The sequence below is a fragment of the Plectropomus leopardus genome, chromosome 13 (genome assembly GCF_026936395.1).
Source record: "Plectropomus leopardus strain MGB_pleo_1.0 chromosome 13, ASM2693639v1, whole genome shotgun sequence".
Lineage (NCBI taxonomy): Eukaryota > Metazoa > Chordata > Actinopteri > Perciformes > Serranidae > Plectropomus > Plectropomus leopardus.
In genome coordinates, this window is record NC_142188.1 from 27,595,889 (window position 1) to 27,616,553 (window position 20,665).

General features: G+C 40.8%; 1 protein-coding gene across 1 annotated transcript in view; it reads left to right on the forward strand.

Moving 5' to 3' along the window:
* The window catches only part of dntt (deoxynucleotidyltransferase, terminal), a 94,135-nt gene extending 74,352 nt beyond the window's left edge, over positions 1–19,783 (forward strand). The window contains exon 11 of the mRNA XM_042502674.2: positions 19,462–19,783. Coding sequence (XP_042358608.2) covers positions 19,462–19,548 — 87 coding nt within the window. The 3' untranslated portion in view covers positions 19,549–19,783. The remainder of the gene's footprint in view (positions 1–19,461) is intronic.
* The last annotated feature ends 882 nt before the right edge of the window (positions 19,784–20,665 follow it).

Here is a 20,665-nt window from a genome sequence, read left to right on the forward strand (position 1 = left end):
AGCAGCAGCCTTAGTGGTAGCTGTTCCTTTAAATTTTCTTAAATTTTATTTATAAAACACAATATCAAAAAACACAATACGCCCTACAGAAATTTACAACATACTACAGCCCTCTGTCCTGGACTAAAAAAACCCTTTAACCTGGAAATAACAATAAACTGAGCAGGGATCCCTCTTCCAAGATGAATATACTTATGTCGTGCTGCTAGATGTTGTGTACAGCACAGATTAACACAATAAAATTACACAGATCCTTATGACAAAACGATACATAGAGGTAGAGAGAGAGAGAAAGAGAGAGAAAGAGAGTTATTTGACCGACCCAACAACCTAAAGTGTCGGTATTGTCGAGAGAGACTCAATAATTAATAGCTACATTCTTCAGCCACATACAGAATTTTTTCACACTATCCTTTCCATGACAAGTAAAAAAGATGTTTTGGGGGTGTTCTTCGTATCTTAAATGTCCTTTGCTTCTCTTGATTGTCACCTCCTTACCTTTTCACCTGCCTTGCACAGTGCTCATCCAAAAAATGAAACAGACAAAATACAGATCACACCAAATACCATTAGATACCATGTTCATTTTGGAGACTATGAGCTTATTGTGAGCAGATATTGTACATTTGGTGTTTATGTACTCACCAAGAAAGCAGTTCCATTGGGACTCTGCACAGTATGTAAGTGCTTTGTTTAAAGGCACAAGCTGGTAAAAGAGACGTGAGGAAACTCCTATTTTTTTCTTTCGTGCTGATACAATTCCTCAACACATCAGAAACCTCCTAGTTTGATCATTTATCGCTGCATGTTGGACTGCTTGTTATTCTCTATTGATTCACTTGCTTCCAGTCTGTGTGCAGGTGCTATAATCACAATACTGAAATGTCTCTGTCGATTCTCTGCCCATGTTAATGCCATAGCCACGCAACAGGTCTGAGTGTCTTCTTGCATTTATTCTGATTAAGAACCCTGTTCTCCTCTGAGGGAGCTGCCACTCAGCATTACAAAGACAGGAGTTTGCTGGTTCGCCATAAAAGCTTGCACATATTTCCCTTTTTTTTCTTTTTCTTCTGCCAGTCAAAAAGGGGTTCAAGGAATTTTTCACTTCAGGGATTTACTTTGATCACACCAGTTTGGACATTTTCTCTGCTATGTCCCTGAGTTGGTCTTGAAAGGCTCTGACTGTAAGACAGAAGCCGAGTCGAATGATTGCAGACAGGTAAATCAGCATGTGTGTATGATGGATTATACAGTGACAACATTCATTGAGTGTAATGTGAATGTGTTTGCTGTTGTGACGTCTAATTCCACTCAGTGTGAAAACTGCAGTTTTCTGACCGGTCCGTCATCACAATTTGTGCTTTACTGTTGTTTTGACTCAAGAAAAAAAAAATGCCATCTTAACTCTTAACTTGGATGCTGACAGTTTATCCAGTCCCAGCTTGTTTTGCATTTGGCAAAGGACAGATACAAAACCTGAGAATTTATTAAAGTAGAAAACTTAAATGGCACATTTTAGTATGGCAAATCGGAAGCTAGAGATGCAGTTGGCCACCAGAAAAGCTGAAACATTACTATCAGTTCATCATGTCTATCTATGTTATGGTATGGCTGTTAAAGAAATCAAAATATGTATGAGAACCCTTTCTTTTGTCCTCCCTTCCCTTGAATAAGAGGCCTGTTCACTCCAACCATCTAAGTAATGACGCCCCCATGACAAGGGAACAATTCCGATATGGACATTCATTTTAAGATACAGTTGCTATGTGATTGGGTTGTTTTACATAGAGGTAAGTGAAACAATTACCAGACTTTATGGGAATGATTGGGTAGAGTGATGTGGGAGGGCTGATGTCATACTGAGGCACAGTTCCTAGTATTAAACGGGCAGTTAATAAATGGTCCACCAGCATTCAGTGACAGCTGTGGCCTCTCAAATCCGATTTCAAAGTGCCATTTGCGTAACTGGACACACAGCAACGTCAATTACAAAGCGACGGAAGCTGAGCAGAGGCCACGCTGCTAACAGCAGGGCACTATGGAGGACAACGTGGGAGCAGCAGGGGGACTGCCCATTGGTCAGATGACTCATAATTTCAAAGCCTTAATATTCCTATAATGTTCCATTTGTCTGTTTGTTTACTGGGAATAATGTGCATTGCTTTGAAAGGCCTGCTTCTCTAAAAATACAATATGCAAACAGAGAAACAGCTAATTATTATACAGAATGATGTCATTGGACCTAACGCTATGATGAAGGCATGACTCACTTTACTCTGCCTCTGATTGGCTAGTACTCTTTGCCTTGCTTAGTTTGGTTGGTTAGGTTTAGGTATGAGGAGGGAGACTTGTTAGGATTAGGGTCTTAGGGTGAGCCAACCAGAGGCAGAGTAGGATGGGTTGTGCCTTCACCCTAGTAGAAAAGTCCGATGAGTAATTCGCCATTTGCCTCTGTTTAGGAGAGTGTGTTGCATATTTTAGGGGAAGCAGCCCCTTAGAGCAGTTTGTGTTTGTTTTAAGGATAACTGGCTGTCAGCCATATGGAATTCCACTCCAATGGGACATTTGTCAGACTGTCGGGGCTTCGGAATTATGTGCAGTTGTCATGGCACCAACGACAGTGCATGGACAGACGCTCAAGGAGGAGGCTTCTGCACCGAAATTGATAGCGCAATCATTTGGAGGACGAAATAATGGACCTCCATTTCTCATGCTTTCACTCTGAAAAGCTGCTTTACAAGCATAGATATGTAATAAGGGTATGTTACCACAGCAAGTCATTCAGATAGGTTGGTTATGCCTCAACACACAAATCCGATTTGATCACTTGCAAATAACAGTGCAGACAGTCCGTCTTCAAGGTCTGTTTTGAGAAACAAATCAGATTTTCCAGCAGTCTCAGTGTAGCCATGCTAGCATCTCTGTGAGGCTATAATTAAATGCATACCAATGTGGTTATATTTAGAATATATAATGTTCACATGCTTAGATTAGCGTGTCATTTGCTAATAGCACTAAAAACAAAGTACAACTAAGGCTGATAGAATGGCCTAGTTTTGGTCATAAATCAAAGACAAATTTTGACAAATGCAGAGTTTGACCTAAATATCACATGATTTTCCCCCTGAGGGCAACATTATTTTTTGCTACAAATTTTATGTCAATACATCCTATAGCTTTTGTGACATTTCAGTCAAAACGAAAAATGTCAACCTTTTGGGAAAAAGTTAGGGGTAGTTCAAGTGAAAACTTTGACTTGCTGGGTCCGCTGAATGGAAAGTCAGGGGATCACTAAATGTATATACAGTAATCAATACGTGGCAGTCCGTCCAAAAATTGTTGACATATTTCACTTAAATGTCAGCCTCGTGGTGACATTTGGTGACATAGGATTAATCTTCTGATAACCACAAATGTCATGGCATTCATTCCAATAGCTGTTGAGATATTTAAGTCTGGGTCAAAGTGGTGGACCAACTGATATTGCCATCTCTTGAGCTGGCTACAAAAATCAAATTCAAGCACTCATTTGGCCAATGCGTGTTGTATAAGAATATTTTGTGAACAAAAACCAATATGTTACTGCAAAAACACTTCAGAAACATCAAGAAAAAAATAAATGAAATGAAACTGTTTGGATCTCATGTAAGAAGCCATCAGATAGCTGATAGCATGGGATGCTTCATACCAAATGATAGCAAAGGGATGCAACTGGCAAGAAAACAGTGCTGACTTCCACTTTCTCTAGATTGAGTGCTTGTTTGTACTTCAGTCTTATGTTTCAATTTATCACTTTCTGTAGTCGGAGACGATTCAGCTCACGCCTGACACCACAGTTTTTTTCTGGGGCAAATAGGGCAAATCGACAACATCACAGGGAAGGGGATACATTTATTTATTTCTAGCTTCAATTTGTGATTTATGTTGACAGGATAAATGTATTTTTCCATAAAAATGTTACCCAGTGCAGCTTTAAGGGGCTGGCATGTGATGCTTGATGTGGGAATGTGCTCAGGGAAGGCAAACAGTCATGACAATAAAACAGGGGAGAGGGAAAGATAGAGTGACACATGAAGAGCGAGAAAAAGACAGGAAGGTTTTTGTCGCCGTTCTCGCAGACTGTTATCCCTGACGAGGCTGTATCAGCAGGATGGTCATCTAATCAGCCTTCACAGTGGGACAACTACATCAGTTAGCATCAGTGATAAATCATATTGACAGCTATTGCCTGACCGAAGGGGGGGTAATGATAGAGGAGGGAATATGGAACTGTTGAAAAATAGACTGAATTTAAAGGGAATTAAATGTGAAAGAAGAGTGATGGACACAGCCAGAGGAGGCAACATTTTTTAAGAGAAGAGAAAGACGTTTCGGATAATTGCATGAATATTATCTGTTCACCCATTTCATCGCTGCCTCACCCTCCGTGCCTCTGTCTCAACTTCTCCAGTCCCCCCATCCACCCACACAGTGCCTGCTACCAGCATTTAATGGGTGGAAATGAAGGAAAGGAAGTATTTATAGATTCTATTTAGCCTGTGTTTTGCATCACTAAAAAAATGAAATTCAATAGCAGGCTATTATCCCCCCCCCACATCCTGCAACCTGCAATCTATTTTTCTGGAATTATAGTGTAAAGAGAAGAAATGAGTTGACTCTGAACTTGTTCGATGGAAGAAGAGGACAAAGAAAGGGAATATAATGAGAGAGACGGGGATATTGGAGGTGGGGGCTGCGTGGGGTTTAGGCTGCACCGGGGTGTCGGCTCGCTCAGGAGACAGATTCCGCTCCATTATTGATGAAAGTGAATGGCAGAAGGTTTCAGGAAAGGCTCGGTGTTGGGCCGTGTCCGCCTGTCATGTAACATTAATTGACACAGCCCTTGCGGTGGCGCAGGCACCCGTCCGTCTGTCCGGGGCTCTCGTTTCAGTTTGCACCATGATTTATTTACAGGGACACTCGACTGAACAATCATTGGGGTGGTTCGGGCTTATCTTGTGGTCTCTCAAAAGCATGGCTGCTCTCACTGCAGAAAACCAGGAAAAGGAGATAAAGTCATGTTGCAAGAGGTGTTCAGCACATGTACAAAGTAATCTTTCACAGACTGTTTAAACTGACCTGACTGTGCTAAGTAATTGTCACTGAACGAATCAGTGACTCACCCTCACTGGTGACAAAGTACTATTGTCAACTCAGATGATTACTTGTTTAAAAGCTTACATGCAACAGCAAAAGATACACCATGATGTGATAACTTTATATTATAAACAGAACTTGTATCAGCCTAGCTTTTCTGTGGGATGCAGTGCTCTTCAGCAGAGGTGTGTACGTTAAGCCCATTCCCACTGAGAAAACACCCACTAACATATGGCTTTTTTTCTTTAGTAACCAAGGTTACAACCAGCATTCATTTCCGGGACACGTGACTCTGCAGAAGTCACATGTATTTATCGCCTCCAGCTCTAATCTGCAGTGATGGAAACATGATACCCGGCTGGACATTCTAATTTTCTCCCCTTTATCATCTGTAACTTCTGGGAGTATTTGTCAGCTCAGCCACAAATTCTGTCAGCCTCTGTTCAAGCAGCACTTGAACATCATTCCAATTAGTCGGCTTTGAGTTTGAAAGAGAGACTGAAAAAGTCACAGCTTTTAAAAAGAAGTAACCACTCTAACATTTCACTTGCCTCCATGCTGCTTTCTTCTGTGTGCTGACCCTGCTTTCCGGTGTGTTCGTAACGTTGAATGTGACACAACAGAAAAACAACAACAAAAACATAAAAAAATCAGAAAGGCATACTTATTTACTGGGAATGGAAAAGCAGTCTGTCACTTGTTATCAGCGTGTTTTGCCACATTAAAAAAAAGAGAAGGATATACTCTGTAATTTTGGTGGAAAAGGGTATTAACCAGACATATTTTTGCCAACCAGTTACTCCTTATCCTTCTCTATCACAGAAAAACTGTTTTTTTTTTGCTGATGACTCCTCCCTTGTTTATGCAGTGGGTTGTGACGGTCCTGCACCCATGTTTGTGGTGCCTGCTGCAGGGTTGCGGTGTGTCAAAAGTTCACATTTGTTGAACATTGACCTTAGTTGTGCTGATGATTGTGAGCGCAGCTGATGGCTGCTGCTTGTTAAATGTTAGACATATGAATAAAGAATGTTTCTGAATGTAAGTGTACGGTCACAAATCATGATCATAATGAGACCAAGTTTGTGAAATGTCAGCCTTCAGATTAGGTAGGAAACGTTTGTGTCAGTAGTTTGTTCCGGTTCTTCAGAAAAGACAGTGAGAGATTAAAAAAAAGTGCAAATGATTCATATCTTTTCTGCAAATTTCAACAAACAGACCCATAGACCCCACTACTGCCATGCAAGAGCCTCCCTTCTCTGCTGTAATGTAAATATGGCATTAAAAAGCTCTAACAATTTCGCATTAATCTCACCTATGTTTGGCAAGTACATTTTCAAGAGCAACATCCTCTTCACCTCACTTTGGTGTGCCAAGGCTGTTGCTGTAAAGCAAGAAACAACCATTTCAAATACAGTTTATAGTAACAGAACCACAGATGCAGTGGGTGAAATCTCACCATCAACCTCCAGAAACAGCAATGAACCCGTTTCACACTTGAAAACAAACTAGTAAGCCGTACAGGGATAAAATGTGTACTTTAACCAAAGTGTTTCAAACATTATGCAGCTGACTGAACATACTACAGAGCGGAATTGAATCAGTGCCTTGGTTCTAATAGGAATGAATGCTGATGCATTTGCTTATCAGTGTATGTACTAAAGTGCATTTGAACGCTGATACAATCACTAAGTTTTTAAAAAAGTGACCAAACTACACAAACAGTGACTTGAACCAGACTGAGCAAAGAGGTTCGAATCAGCAAAATGATTCTTAATTGCCACCTCGAGTAGTAATTATGTTCTCTGAAGGTGTATCAGTGTAATGTATACAGCCCACAATCATATAATTATTGATTGACAACCATAAGCCATCAAAGATCTGTATTAGGATTTAGTAGAAAAGGCTGAGGGTATTTTGTTTTTTAAATATGTAAGGGTTTCATATAAAAATGTTTGTTTAGCAAGCCTGTTGTCAGATGCCATACATTGATTAATATAGCCTGTTCTCAGTTCATGATGCACATGATGTTCTCTGAGCACTGTTTGTTGATATGAGCCCTCCTGCACAGAGGTAATGCATTTTCTTGTTTGTAGAACCAACAACGATTGTTTGTTTGGATGTAATATGAGAGAACAGAGCAAAGATAAGAGGCTGCAGTTCATCTAGGGCTCTATTTTTGTAAGGACAGGCTGTGGCGACTGATTTTTTGTCACCTTGTGGCCTCAGTGACACGGTGTTGAAACCAGGGTGTGATTAAGAGGAATACATTAATCAGTCGGTGTCGGACCTGACATGAGTCATGACAAATCAGATCACTTTTTTTTCTTTTCTCTTAAAAGCAGTCTACTTTGAGCGGCCGCACTCTGACAATTTAGTGATGGAGAGAACAGTCGAAAGCAAAAATCCACCACAAAAGATTCTCTGCCACAAAAGCCTCTCCCAATGGGATTGTGAAGTAAATATATGGTACCTTAAATTAAATTGGTGTGGGAGGAGATAGCACATTGCCTACATGTTCCTGGATCCTAACAAAACCTTTTTTTTCCTATGTAGGAAACTGCTCAGTGATAGAGAAGAAGAAGGATGGTTTTTGCCAGCCTTTTAACTCATGACGCATATTGGCAGTTCTGTGTTGGATGATAATAATTAGTAGCACAGCCAGGAAGAATAAAGCGTTTCAAATGAAAAATGTGGTTTATTTTGAAGTTTTATGTGCAGTGCTTGTAAAGCCGTGAAAAAAAAAAACAAAAAAAAAACAGAAAATGACTGCTCCCTCTGTAAGCACACAGTCCAGAGCCCTGACACCAAAATTACCCAGCACTGCTTGATCATTACTGACACACACTATATTGCACCTTTGGCTCCCCAATGGGACATTCACCATCACAGTGAGTTACCAAAATACAAAATGACTGCTATCAAGAAAATAAAGCTATGTGCATCTGGCCAAAAGGCCGACACAAAGCCCACCAATGCACTGTCACAAAAATAGAACCCTGAGTGCTTTTGTAGACAAACCCGCCGGATGATTTATGTGCTGTGCTTTCACCACTGCCAATCCTTCTGTTGCAGAATCAAACTTAACACATTCACTGACAGTGGAGGCTATATTTGATGATATTTTGTTGATCTCAGTCAGCAATTCCCCCACTTGCCCATGTGAATGTGGAAGTTGTTCAGTGTCAAAAAACTAGTTTGAAACTGTTTTTGACAGCTTTGAGGGAAAAAAAAGTGTTTGTTTTTTTGGCAGTGCTACTTGAAAGTATGGCTGGGCAATATATAGATATTATACTAATACTGCAAAATGGGCCCATTCACTTGATATAGTCACAGATTTTTAAAATGGTAATAAAGTGTTGTCTTACCCTGGTATTAAAGGCTGCATTACAGTAAAGTGATGTCATTTTCTGATCTTAACAGACTGTTAACTGTTCTATTATTTGTCTTTACCTACTTAGTCGTTATATTATATTGCATCAATGATGATTATTTATCAATAATGTCACACTAATAGTCAACCCTACAGTATTGTCGTAATAGCCTATTAAAAGAGTGGAAATTTGGCCAAGTAGTAAACAAAACAAAGCTGCCCAGCTAGCAGTACACTTAAGATCATCTTAAACATGTTTTGCATTACAAGCTACTTTTCAATAGCATTTTGATAACTGTATTTTCAGTTGTGACAGATGCTACTGGATCTCATCTTTGTAGGCAAAAGCAATTAAAAAGTACTTTCCTGTTGTACGTTAAAGTTTTGTGCAAGTTTAAAAGTTGAAGCTGGGTATTGGTACTCAATACCTATCTGGTATCTACCTAAAATATTATCTTAAATAACCCTGTACTAAGCAGTATTGAAATAGCTTCAGTCAAGCAAAACCTGAATTTAATTTTTCTTGCATTGGGAGCTGATCCTAGACTGTCTTAACTTCCTGCCCAATCAGCCGCACTCCTTGCAGAAATTCTTCCTGGATAGCACGAGCTAACACAGCAGTAGCGACTAATATCAAACACTGAGTCGGTACACTGTCCCAACTTATACTGACACCGAAATGATTAGACTCTGACTTTAAACCCGTTAATAACCATTAGTTAACATTAGCAATGTGATGCTAACAGTTATCCCTGTCACTGTGTGAGTGCGGTTTGAGGTTATGCTCCAGGCAGTAGGAGGTACAACCCATCTGTGGTGTGTTGAACTAAAGCGCTGTGTATTTAATGGAGTTGGCAATTCGGTGGGCTGAGATGCCTCCAAAATGTTTTAATGCATAATGCATTCACATTATGGGTATTGAATGATACGATATTGAAGTATGGGTAGGAAGGGATACGGGATACGGAAGTATGGGTATCGAAGTAGTACACATGATATTAAATGATACCGAGCCCTATTAAAAGTGAGGCGCCACCACAGTAAAAGCAGCTTTTATACATGGATACATATATAACCCCAGTAAGTGCAAGAGAGAAATGTTATAACGGCCTACTATATTATAAAATGTGTCTCCTCAAGTGTTGCCTCTCTGGAGAAAATAACTGAAACTGTTACCAGGTAATTTTTATTTCTTTTGTGGTTACAACCTGCATTGCTAGCCTTTAGCATTCTCTTGCCCAATCATGATTTGCTGCTTCTCCAGTAGTGTGACCGATCAAGTGACTCAGAAGATCCTGGCTCATATCATTGCTAAAACGCACCATTTAAAATCTCAAACAAAGCTCATATTTTGCCAATGTGCCGTTTTAATTGAGCAGAATGAAAGGAGTGCTGAGGCAGCAGCATCCGATCACACTGTCTGGAGCAGGAAACAAATTGGTCATGCAAAACCAGCCCCTCTTCAACAAACCAATTAATTATTTATGGGCTTCAGTGGAGCAGAGAAAGTTAATTTATTGTTATCATTAGAAGAGTGTTCTGTTTGGGTCCATATGAGGAAGAGTCAAGCTACAATTACAGGCTCCACAGATTAGAGGGAACTTCACACGACTGTGGCAGACAGCCGTTCTCACACTTCACAGGTTCCCAAGATGCCTCCAAACTTCAGTTATGAACTTCAGGAAAATGATGGACTAATAAATGCAAATTAAAAGGGTGAGAGCAACAAATAAACATTTTGCTAAAACATTTGACCAATAATAATGAAGTGAATAAATTCATTTGAAATGGGAGCTTTCAAATTCATATATTGCCATCATGTATGAATATTACATATTGTGGAGTTTGGAGAAAAACTAATAGCAGTTGTTTTTCTGTCATAACTTAGCTTTGATGCCTAAAACAGTTGTTGCTTTCATCTTTACAGCAGTTTTGGATGTGCATTGCATGATGAAATTAGTGTGTATGCAGATCATACAAGTCAAACACAATATAAATAGCCGTATCATTGGATGTTGTTGTACATTTTCTCTGCAGCACCTCTAACCACATCCAACAGTGATATCAAAGGGTACTGACACACCCTGTGGTACACCTCTACGTTACTGCAACACAGTGAGAAGTCCAACCACTCAAGGTTAACCTGCTCTTAAGCTGCAAATATTACAAATGATTCAGCAGTTTCTACATACAACTGCAACAATACTTAAACAAATTATAAGTTTAATAACTTGCTGAACAGGGGTTACTGTGGCCACATGTGGTAATTGTGTGATAAATGATATGTAACTGTTAAATAAATGTTATGTAACAAGCACAAGTAGAGAAGAGTCATTAAATCAATAAGCTGACTGTCATGTCATTTATACTGCAACACCCAACTAAAGTTTGTGAGCGAACATTAGCTACCATGAGCTAATGTTTTGATCAAGTTAGTTCAAACCTCTGAGTGCATCAGACTAAAGGACAGTGTGTTGTATTGCCTCACCCAGTTTGAACGTTATTTTACCTCATTTAATAGGTGTTAGTAGTGGTTATCAATGTTATAGATAGCCTCGAGGTTAGAAGGCCCCTGCTACACTGACTAGCATGTTTAAAATGCCGTTATCAGCTGTTATACAGCCATGTTTGTTGTTACAAAGTGATGTGTATATGAGCAATGTAACAAACACAACAGTTTGTATAATATTCTACAAATTAGCGGCCCACAAATGATGTTACGTCCTTATCTTAAAGTTACGGAATTAATTAAGTAACGGAGGTTCGACTTAGGCAAGTGAAGTTAATGTGGGTGAGTTCAGAACAAAGAAACATGGCGACGATGTACCTTTAAATGACTCAAAGTTCTCGCAGTTCTGAACACGCGTCTGTGGTTTTGTGACCCCTTCACCACTCCAGTCTGCCTCCCTACATGACTGTTCTTGTTTACCTCCATCAGAGCACTGGTCATGTGATCGCAGCCTTCCAAAATACATGCATCAATTATGCATGAATTACTGGCTCATGATTCTAACTTACCAGTGCCACCCATTTCAAATGTAATCACTCTTAATAGAGTGATTACATTTGAAATGGGTGATTGCTTTAGATTTCAGCTTTCCATATTTAACATAATGGATATGCTATTTCTTTTTCAAAAGTCACATTGACTTTCTCAGCTTAGAGGTGAAGCATTTTTTTGATTCATGTATTGTTGTCATATCAATATGTATTTTGGATTTTGGTGCGAAAAAAAGATGTTTTATGGTTGGAATTTCCGTCGTTTCAGCTGAAAAAATATGTGGATTGTGTTTGTCGGTTTGTACCAGTCCGCTTAACAATGCCGATAATTATTACTTCAGTAAACAGTGCATCTGTGCTCACATTCATTCAGTGACATTTGCATTGCATACCAAAAACAAATAGTTGCAAAAACTTCTTTGCCAGTTTTTCTGCAGTTTTGAATGCGCAGGGAGAAGTCATACTGATCTTGTGTTGAAAACATTACAAATTATTCCACTGACGAGGTGAAGACGACGTGACTACTTAGCCTCTTTCTTGCAATCCTGTCAAGTCATGTGATGTGACTTAGAGTTATGTATGTCGTACAGTCATGAGCATTGTGTATGTGGAGCTGAGTGAGACATAAACCAGAGAATATTTGAGGGCCAATATGTTTGTAGGAAAACAAAGGGAGTTAAAAAGGACCTATTATGCTTAATACCAGGTTCATACTTGTATTCAAAGTTTTTTTCTAGAACAAAAGACCCAATTTTTCTCCTGTTGTCTGTGCTGGAACACCTTCACTCTCTGTCTGAAAATGCTAAGTTTAGATTCTGTCTCCTCAGGACCTCCTTCCAAAAAAGCTCAGTCTGCTCTGATTGGTCAGCGATTTGTATCTCAGCATCTCTATTTATTACATTGTCAACCAATTTAACATGTTTCTCTGGCTTTAGCAGGTAGCAACATATATGTCAGCAGTGTACTTAAAGCCAGGAAAAATGACTGCAATGGTGAATTGTGGCACTTTTACAGTGAAAAACCACCAATAAAAGCTTCTAAACATAACAGGACATGTTACACTAGGAATATGACCCAAAACGAAGTTAACAAGTTTCCTTGTTGTACCCTTTAGCTACATGTAGCAGTGTAGGCTACAGAATATTAACACTTGCAGTGGCGTACTTGAAGCAGATGACCATAGAAAGAAATTCGGCACACTATAACGTCATATTTGGGCCAGAGTAGTAACAGCTATTAACTTTTCACAACTGTTGCAGTGCAGAAGTTAGGAATAATGAGGGGTTTTCACACATATTACTTTTTACATACATTTAGCTAATTATTTGAAACTTTGGCAATGTATAATATGAACATCCTTCACTGTTTCACTAAATTCATTATAAGACACAAAATACACACCACAAACAATAAGAAATATTGCAAACTTTTATAGTACCAAGACTCTGGCAGCCATAACATACTGAGGAAATATGTCATAAATTGTCATTGCTTCATTCTAATTCCTTTACTCAATGACAATGATGTGCATGGCAATATAAATTCTCTATGAAGTTCTACTTTGGCAACATCACAAGGACACCAGAAAAACACAGAGCTTTTATTACACTTCTCTCAGACTCTTTGCTGTATCTGTTTCATTACCTTTGGGCAGCCTAATCAACTAAATAACTTTGATTTGCAAATGTTTACTCCTCCATGGGAGCAAAGAGCCATAACACCAGGGACGTCAAGTGAGGATCCCATTGTTTCTGATTAGGAATTCATTATTTGCTGCCCGTCTGCCTCTCTGCCCAGTGCATGGGCTGATTAGCAAGCTGGGGACAGATAGGTAATGACGATAACACTAAACTCAATAGCTGTTTTATAGGCAGCAGTGCTTTATGATGCTTGCACTAATTGCTGGTGTGATTAGTGAGGTGTCTGTGCCCTCTCTGGTTGCTCCGTCTGTCCTGTGAACCGAGCTCTCGCAGACCGGAGCACAGGGGAAGTGTGGGTGTGCGGCGGATCGTTGCAGGAGGAAGACACAGGGGCATAATCGACTTCCCACTTTTTCTGCCCCTGTCAGCCCTTTCCTGTGTGCTGCAATAAAGACAAATTAACTTAAAGGCAATCAAAGGATTTTTCTTCTTGATCTCTTGGCAATAAAGTAATCTGTTTCTAACTGTCAATGAGAAGAGGAAAGTCCAAATAGAAAAAAAAGAACATAAGCTGATTTGATAATCTGAAATTCAAGTGAAAAAAACCCCAAAAACTCATGTCTTTCTGTCTTTGAGTGTAAGGGATGAAAGTGTATAAAAAAAGTGGACATCCTTAAGCATGAAATACTTTGCTCTGAATATGTCCCTTTTACCGTTCGACGTGAAAAAATACAACATGTTGAAACTGATTTGAGTGCTTTATGTGCATCAGCCATTCAGTCTGACCTCAATACTTTAGCTCTTGACACATGGTCATTGCTGCTGTGGCCAAGCAGACAGTCAGCACTGAAAGTGAGATGACTGCTCTTACCGAGACTTTTGTTCAGATACATTTTACTACCACAGAGTTTCTAGAAGTGAATTTGCATGGATTTCAACTTGTGTTTGCATACCTCTCCACATGACCTTTAGCTTGGTTCTCCTAGCAGATTTCTGTTTTCTCTTGTCTCACTGTGTTTCTAAAGATATCTCTCTCTGCCTGATACTCTAAGCTTGCCCTGTCTATATAAGATAATTCATCACGTTATGTATTTCTGTTTCTTGTTTAGTCCTTTAAGTGCACACACACTGGGAATCCCCATTAGAAGCGAGGCGTTAGCAGTACGTTAGAGTCTTGTTATCCAGTGCACTTTGACTCCAACTTCTAAGCAGATCCAGCCAGGCTAGAGTAGCTACATGACTCGCCCACTGTAATGGGTGGTATTAGGACCCAGTTCCAGTACACAGGACACCAGGGACAGTTGGTAGTAACATTTACTGTTACAACTCAGCAGGTACAGGGCAGAGCAAATAAATAGCACACAATACAGATTAATACTAGAGTCTCTCCAAAAAGTTGGCACGCCAAACCAGGCCGAGAGGCAGCCGAGTGAGTGGTGGCATTGGCCCAACCACAAACACAGTTCAGTTCCACAACAGGCAATGGTACCATGGAGGAACAGGCAGGGGACATAGTCATGGAGGCAGAAAAAATCCACAGGAAAACAGGAACCAAGGACACAGAAGAAGGTCTCGTGGTCAGGTACAGAAGGCTGATGCATTTACCAGGAATCAGATGAAGCCGGCAGGTCAGAGGTAGACAGGGTTGGCAATGGGAAATCAGTTTGGTATAAAGTGCTGGAGAGCGATCTCCAGCACTTGACGATCGATGAGGCTGGGGTATATATGCTGGCTGTGAGTAATGAGGAACAGGTGAACTAAGTTGGTTGGGTTGAAGTGGGCGTGGTTATTGCTATATTGCTATTGCTGAAAAAAATTACTGACTGAGAGCTGGGTGACTGGGCATGCAGAAAAGAGCAGGTGACTAGGAATACAGTGCAGTGACCTCCTTGCATGGGCCAGACCTATCTTTGAACTCTAAAATTTTGTGACTGCAACTTACATGGTTACAACATTATTAAAATGTGTAGTACACATGATAAAATGCAAAATGTGTCCACAGAAAGACAAAGGAACACCTTAAAAATACCCAGAACAGCTTCTATGGTAGTTCCCACTACAATAGGTGTCAACAGGACGGTATGTTACCGGATGATACAGGATGATACAGAAAAATACAAACACACACACACACACATACACACACACACACACACACACACACACACACACACACAAGGTGAAAACAATACCAGTTGTTCATTGTTGTGGTACTAATAACAAAAGTTAAACAAGTTAATTTCACTATTCCCAATAAAATTTTGTATAATGTTCATATTCACACATCAAGTCAATATTATACACGGGTACATATTCTGGCTGTGGTGATGGTCTTTTGGGCTGATATGGAGCTTCTTCCATGTTTCTGTCCTCCAAATGCTTGCTGGCAGGATAGTGTAGAGCAGCAATCCAGGTTTTCCCTCTGTCTCTTTGTCTCTCTGTCTCCCTCCTTCTCTCTCTTTGATGTGTCAGTTGAGTCGGGCCAGAGCCGGGCAGGCAGCCATGTCCATCAGCTCCATCCATCAAGCAGTGGGCCGGGTGGCAGAGAGAGGATGACGGGCAGCAGAGAAGGGGCAGATGTTTTGCGGGAACTGATATGTGTTCACATCCACGAGGGATGTCATTACGTGGCGGACAGAGAAACATGTAGCTGATTAGCGGCTTATTAAGTCAAGGACACTGGCTCGCACTAACACACGCGGCTTCCTATCTGGCTTGTGGTGCTGATGGCGTGCCAGTCACTGAGAACCTGAGTGTCTCAGACAGATAACCTCTCCTTCTAATTAACTGCTGCTCTGTTCTTAAACTCTAAGCTCCTTTTGATATACCAAAAAGCTGCTTTTGCCATTTTAAGTAAAGTTTCCCAGTGTATGCCTACAGGGGAGGATTCAGAGGTACATAAGGTTTGTGGATTTTTTTTTCAGAGCCCACACTGTTTTGCGCTAAGTAAATAAAGCAGCATCTCCCTGAGGGCATGAACGGATTGCAGGAATTGAGGAAAGTGGGCAGTGCAGCGGAGAGAGGGCTTTTGCCCTGATCCAGGACAATGGCTAAATTGGTAATGTTGAGAATCTCATGTGCTATGTGTTTTCTCCTTTAGTTGGATCTCCTGAGTTGTCCTCTGTTTCCTCTGAACACTAAGCCCTGCCATGTGTTGTTGGAAATGTGGATTTACTCCAAATCACATCAACCTTGTCCAGCAGTCTCCTCTCTTTCCCGTTTTCTTTCATTCAGCTTCCCTTCCTGCCTACACTTTTTATCACCCGTGTGTTTAATACAGTATGGCTTGCTGCGTCATAAATTGCAGCGATCTGTGTCTGCATTTCATGTGTTTTGAGTGGTAAGGGCAATAAATGGGTTCAGGGTTATGAGCACAGTGAGAAATACAAGCAGTGGTGGACCACATAATAGGCCTCCGGATGGTTCCAGTCAAATATAATACTGTTTTGCTAACAATACGCTGTTTTTTGTGAAAGAGATATAATATTTCTCTGGATACCATTGATTAGATGTTTTTGTGTGCAAGGAAAGATGACACGTAGAAACAGAACTAACTTCAGAGTCCACCGATTTTCAGAAGTGGATCCTCAAGGACCATCACAGCGTATTACAACTTGGGGCTTTTTTTTGTGGGTTTTAACCATCATTTCTATCATCCCCTAGCTATTTCAGCAAGTCTGAAAAAGATTTACCTTTTGAACCTTATTAATGCAATTTGCATTTAAAAAAAATACACACGGACATTACACAGAAACACCCAGAGTCTGCATCTTTCCAGAGATTGTGTATTTCTGATGTCCTTCACAATAAACATCCATAAATTTGCTTATAAGTCATAAACAGCTACTCATCATTACTCTAGATCTCCCCTAATAATAATTCATGTTTAGATGTTTTGTTAATAATCAAAAGTAGTCAAAAGTGATAGCTTTCAGTACTTCTGAGTGAGTGACTGAGTGCAAACACAAGCTGCTAGCAGTGAATGCAGCAAGACTTTTCAGGATGCAGATTTGCCAAAGTGTAAACGAACACACAAAAAAGAAAAACATAGACTTAACACTAGAATTACTGCCTTGTGGCTGTATACCTCTGCCAACCAGTCAAGTCCCAGTTTACATCCATGTCTGTCCAGACTCATGTAACTGTGACACCTGACTTCACATATGGATGTTACATAGAAGCTGCAAATTCTAAAATGTTGAATCAGCAGAGTTTCAAGGTAGGAACCCAAGATTAGTGTCCCCAATTCATTATCTGACCCAACGCCTCCCCTTCCTGAGTTATGCTATTGAATAATGGCCAGAAGTGTTTTTGCATAGCATCATGATGTAATAGTGTGAAGCTGACCTATGACCTTTTGACCACTATAATTTGTCATCACTTCATAATTTTTTTCCTGTCACACATTTGTGTTGTGTTTTTTTCTTAATTAGAATGTGAATTTTTGATGGTCAAAAACTTGTATTGTGAAGTCCTAGCTACTGACGTTTGACCACCAAATTCTCATCAGCTCATCCTTGAGTCAAAGTGGACATTTGTGCCAAATTTGTGCAAATCCTCACAAAGCCCTTGTGAGAAGTCACAATCACAAGAATGACACAGACGCATGATCAAAGTGACATTTGACAGCCAAGATCTTATCAGTTAAATGCTGAGTCAAAGCCAACGTTTGTGCCAAATTTGAGGAAATTTGTTCTTAAGAATATGATGGATGGACGTACAGACAGACATATATAAAGACAACCTGAAAAAATAATGCTAAATGGTTCCAGAACATGCGTAGTGCCACTGACATGCTAAGTGATGGCATTTATGAGTAGTGAAACTGATTTTAAAAGTAACAGTTCATAACAGATAAATAATGGCAGTCAAAATTGTGCCAAAAGAGGCAGTGATTCAAAGAGTTAACCAAATCCTCAAGTTTGCCAGAGGTCCAAATGAAGGTGAAAAGTAAAACTATCACCCAAACAGTCCAAACCATCAGCCTATAGACTGACTCTCTGCTTTGATGTTGAATACTTCACTTCAGTAGTTGTGCACATGTTGTTTCTCTGTTGAGTGATGGATTTTTGTGCACTCAGTACAGCTGGGTATCGGTACTCGATACCTTTAAGTTATCAGCTGAAGTCAGTCAATTCTTGTGGTTCCCAGATCTAGAAACAAATAATAATTAGTATGATTTTGCTGCAGCCAATCATTGCAAGCATTCTTTGATTTTATGCAATGTGTGTTTGGACCCTTACAGCAGCAGCTACAACCCACACAGTCTGCGGTGTAATGATTTTGAGCACAGATATTTCACAGTTCAGCGTGCCGGGATGCCACCAAATCATTTGAAAATATGGCTATACTACAGGCGTGTGACATCTGGTGGTATTTTACACAATTGAATGCTTTCATCTACATGATGGGTATCAAATGAAGTATTAAAAAATTCTATCAAAAAAGTACTCTATTGGTAGTAAAGTAAAGTAAAGTATCACATTAACTGTTGATGTTTGTACCCATGTTGTAATTTTTCACATGATACTCAGCCCTGGCCCTCACTTTTCACTTTTACTTCCAAATAAAGCAGGTTAGAGGATCTGTGCTTTGAAGAGAGCTTCATATAGTGCGCAACCACACCTCCCCGCCACATGGCTAACCTGTCATTTGCATTATAAATAAGAAGCCAGTATATTGCGAGACGTGCCTTGTAGTGTTTTTGCCTCTCCTGGCTGCCGACTAGTTGCTCTCAGTTATCTCTGCCTTCGGCTGGCAGTGGGAGCTGGCGTGCTCTTGGTTTTCCTGCCATCTCTTCACAACGTGTCAGGTCTAGTTTAGCACTTGAAGGCAGGATGTGTCAGAATTGCAGCCCTCTTTCTCTTCGGGCTGTCTCGCTCTCAAGGTGAGTCAGGCCTCGTCACCACTCCTATAGAGACATAACCCGTCACATGGCGTTGGTAGACGGCCAGCAGTTAATAGCCCTGTCGTGATTTGTCAGGGAAAATACTCATCCGCTGAAGGGTTCAATCACTTAGAGCAAGGTTAGAGTGTTTATAGGGTGGGAGGGAGGTGGGCGGTCGAATGTAAATCTGCACAGTCTCTGCATGTTTGAGCCTTGGCACAAACTGGGTGAATAAAACCCTAAATTGATATTGACAGCTTGCGGCGGGGATAGGAGTCCAAAATACAAGCGCGGTTAAGGCATGGACATTTTCAGGAATAATGAAGCTTAAAATTGGGAATTTGTGAATTTGTGCTGCTGTCACCGAGACAAATTCCTGCACATTCCTGCACAAGTCACCGACTTCTGTTTGTTTGTCCTCTCTCTAGAAAGAGTTCCTGGCAGCTACGACTGAAAAGGACATCTTTGCCCATCTGGGTCTCGAGTACATCGAGCCTTGGCAGCGGAATGCGTAGGCCTCCGCTCTTCCCTGGCTGGATGATACCCTGTGCGTACATCAGTGTTTATCCCATCTGCTTGCCGTTCTGCGCCTCTACTGTGATTCACTTTCAAACAGCTTTTGATTTCCATACAGTTTTGTTTAGTTGTTACCGTCATTGTAGTTGTTGTTGTCTGGGGCTGGTGTATGATTCATAATTCTGCTTATTCACTATTGTCTGTTAGCGAGTAAACACTCTCCTATACCATTCACGGCTTGTCTCTATGTGTTGTAATCATAGGCAGGACACAAAGAGAAATCAGCCTGAGTTTGAATCGCCTGGGGTGCTTGCGAGGTGCAGGAAAGCGAGAAACACATAGGAGAGAGAAAAGAGGGAAGGGGGTGACCAACGGAGAGAAAGGGAGTGCGAGGGAGAAGACAGGAAACGAGGGGGAAGGGGAGCTTTTGTCGAGCAAAATGTTGTAATCACCCTCCTCCTGGCAGGAAAGTGCTCGACGTGAAGCTGAGCCAGGTCTCGGGGGAATTGAGAGGCGGGTAATGAGCTTCAGATAGAGGAGCGTTCGGCGTCGCCATTTAGCCTCCATTTAAGCCTACGTCCACTGGAGATCATTTAGCTGGCATGCGGCAATCCAAAAGACCCACAGTCTCCGCTCTTGTTTCCACAATGAATCCCCTTCCCCCAGATGCTCGGCTGAAATTAGAGGCAATCAGCTGCACCGGGAAATCATGAAGAATTCAGACGGAAGGTAAATGAGTCCACTAACCACATGAATGGGTCTTGGCATTCAAAGCGACTCTGGCTCCAGTGCATAAAACATCCATTATCTTATTGCTTTGACTTTGGCTTATGTTTTATGTATGACGGTTGCTTCTCTATATTTGTGTCCTTATTTTTCCGTACGGTGGCTCTGTAGGACAATGATCCACTAATGAAGAAACTTTATTGATCCCTGTGGGCAATTTGGCAAAAGTCTGTTCCTTCAGTGATGACACAAACTGCACTGCTGTCCGCACCCCAACCCACTTCCCCATGATGCTCAGCAACCCCCCCCCCGGTTTATCCCATGGCGCCTCAACAAGAGCAGAGACGGATGAGAGCGAGGCATTTTGGTGAATCACCCTATTTAAAGATC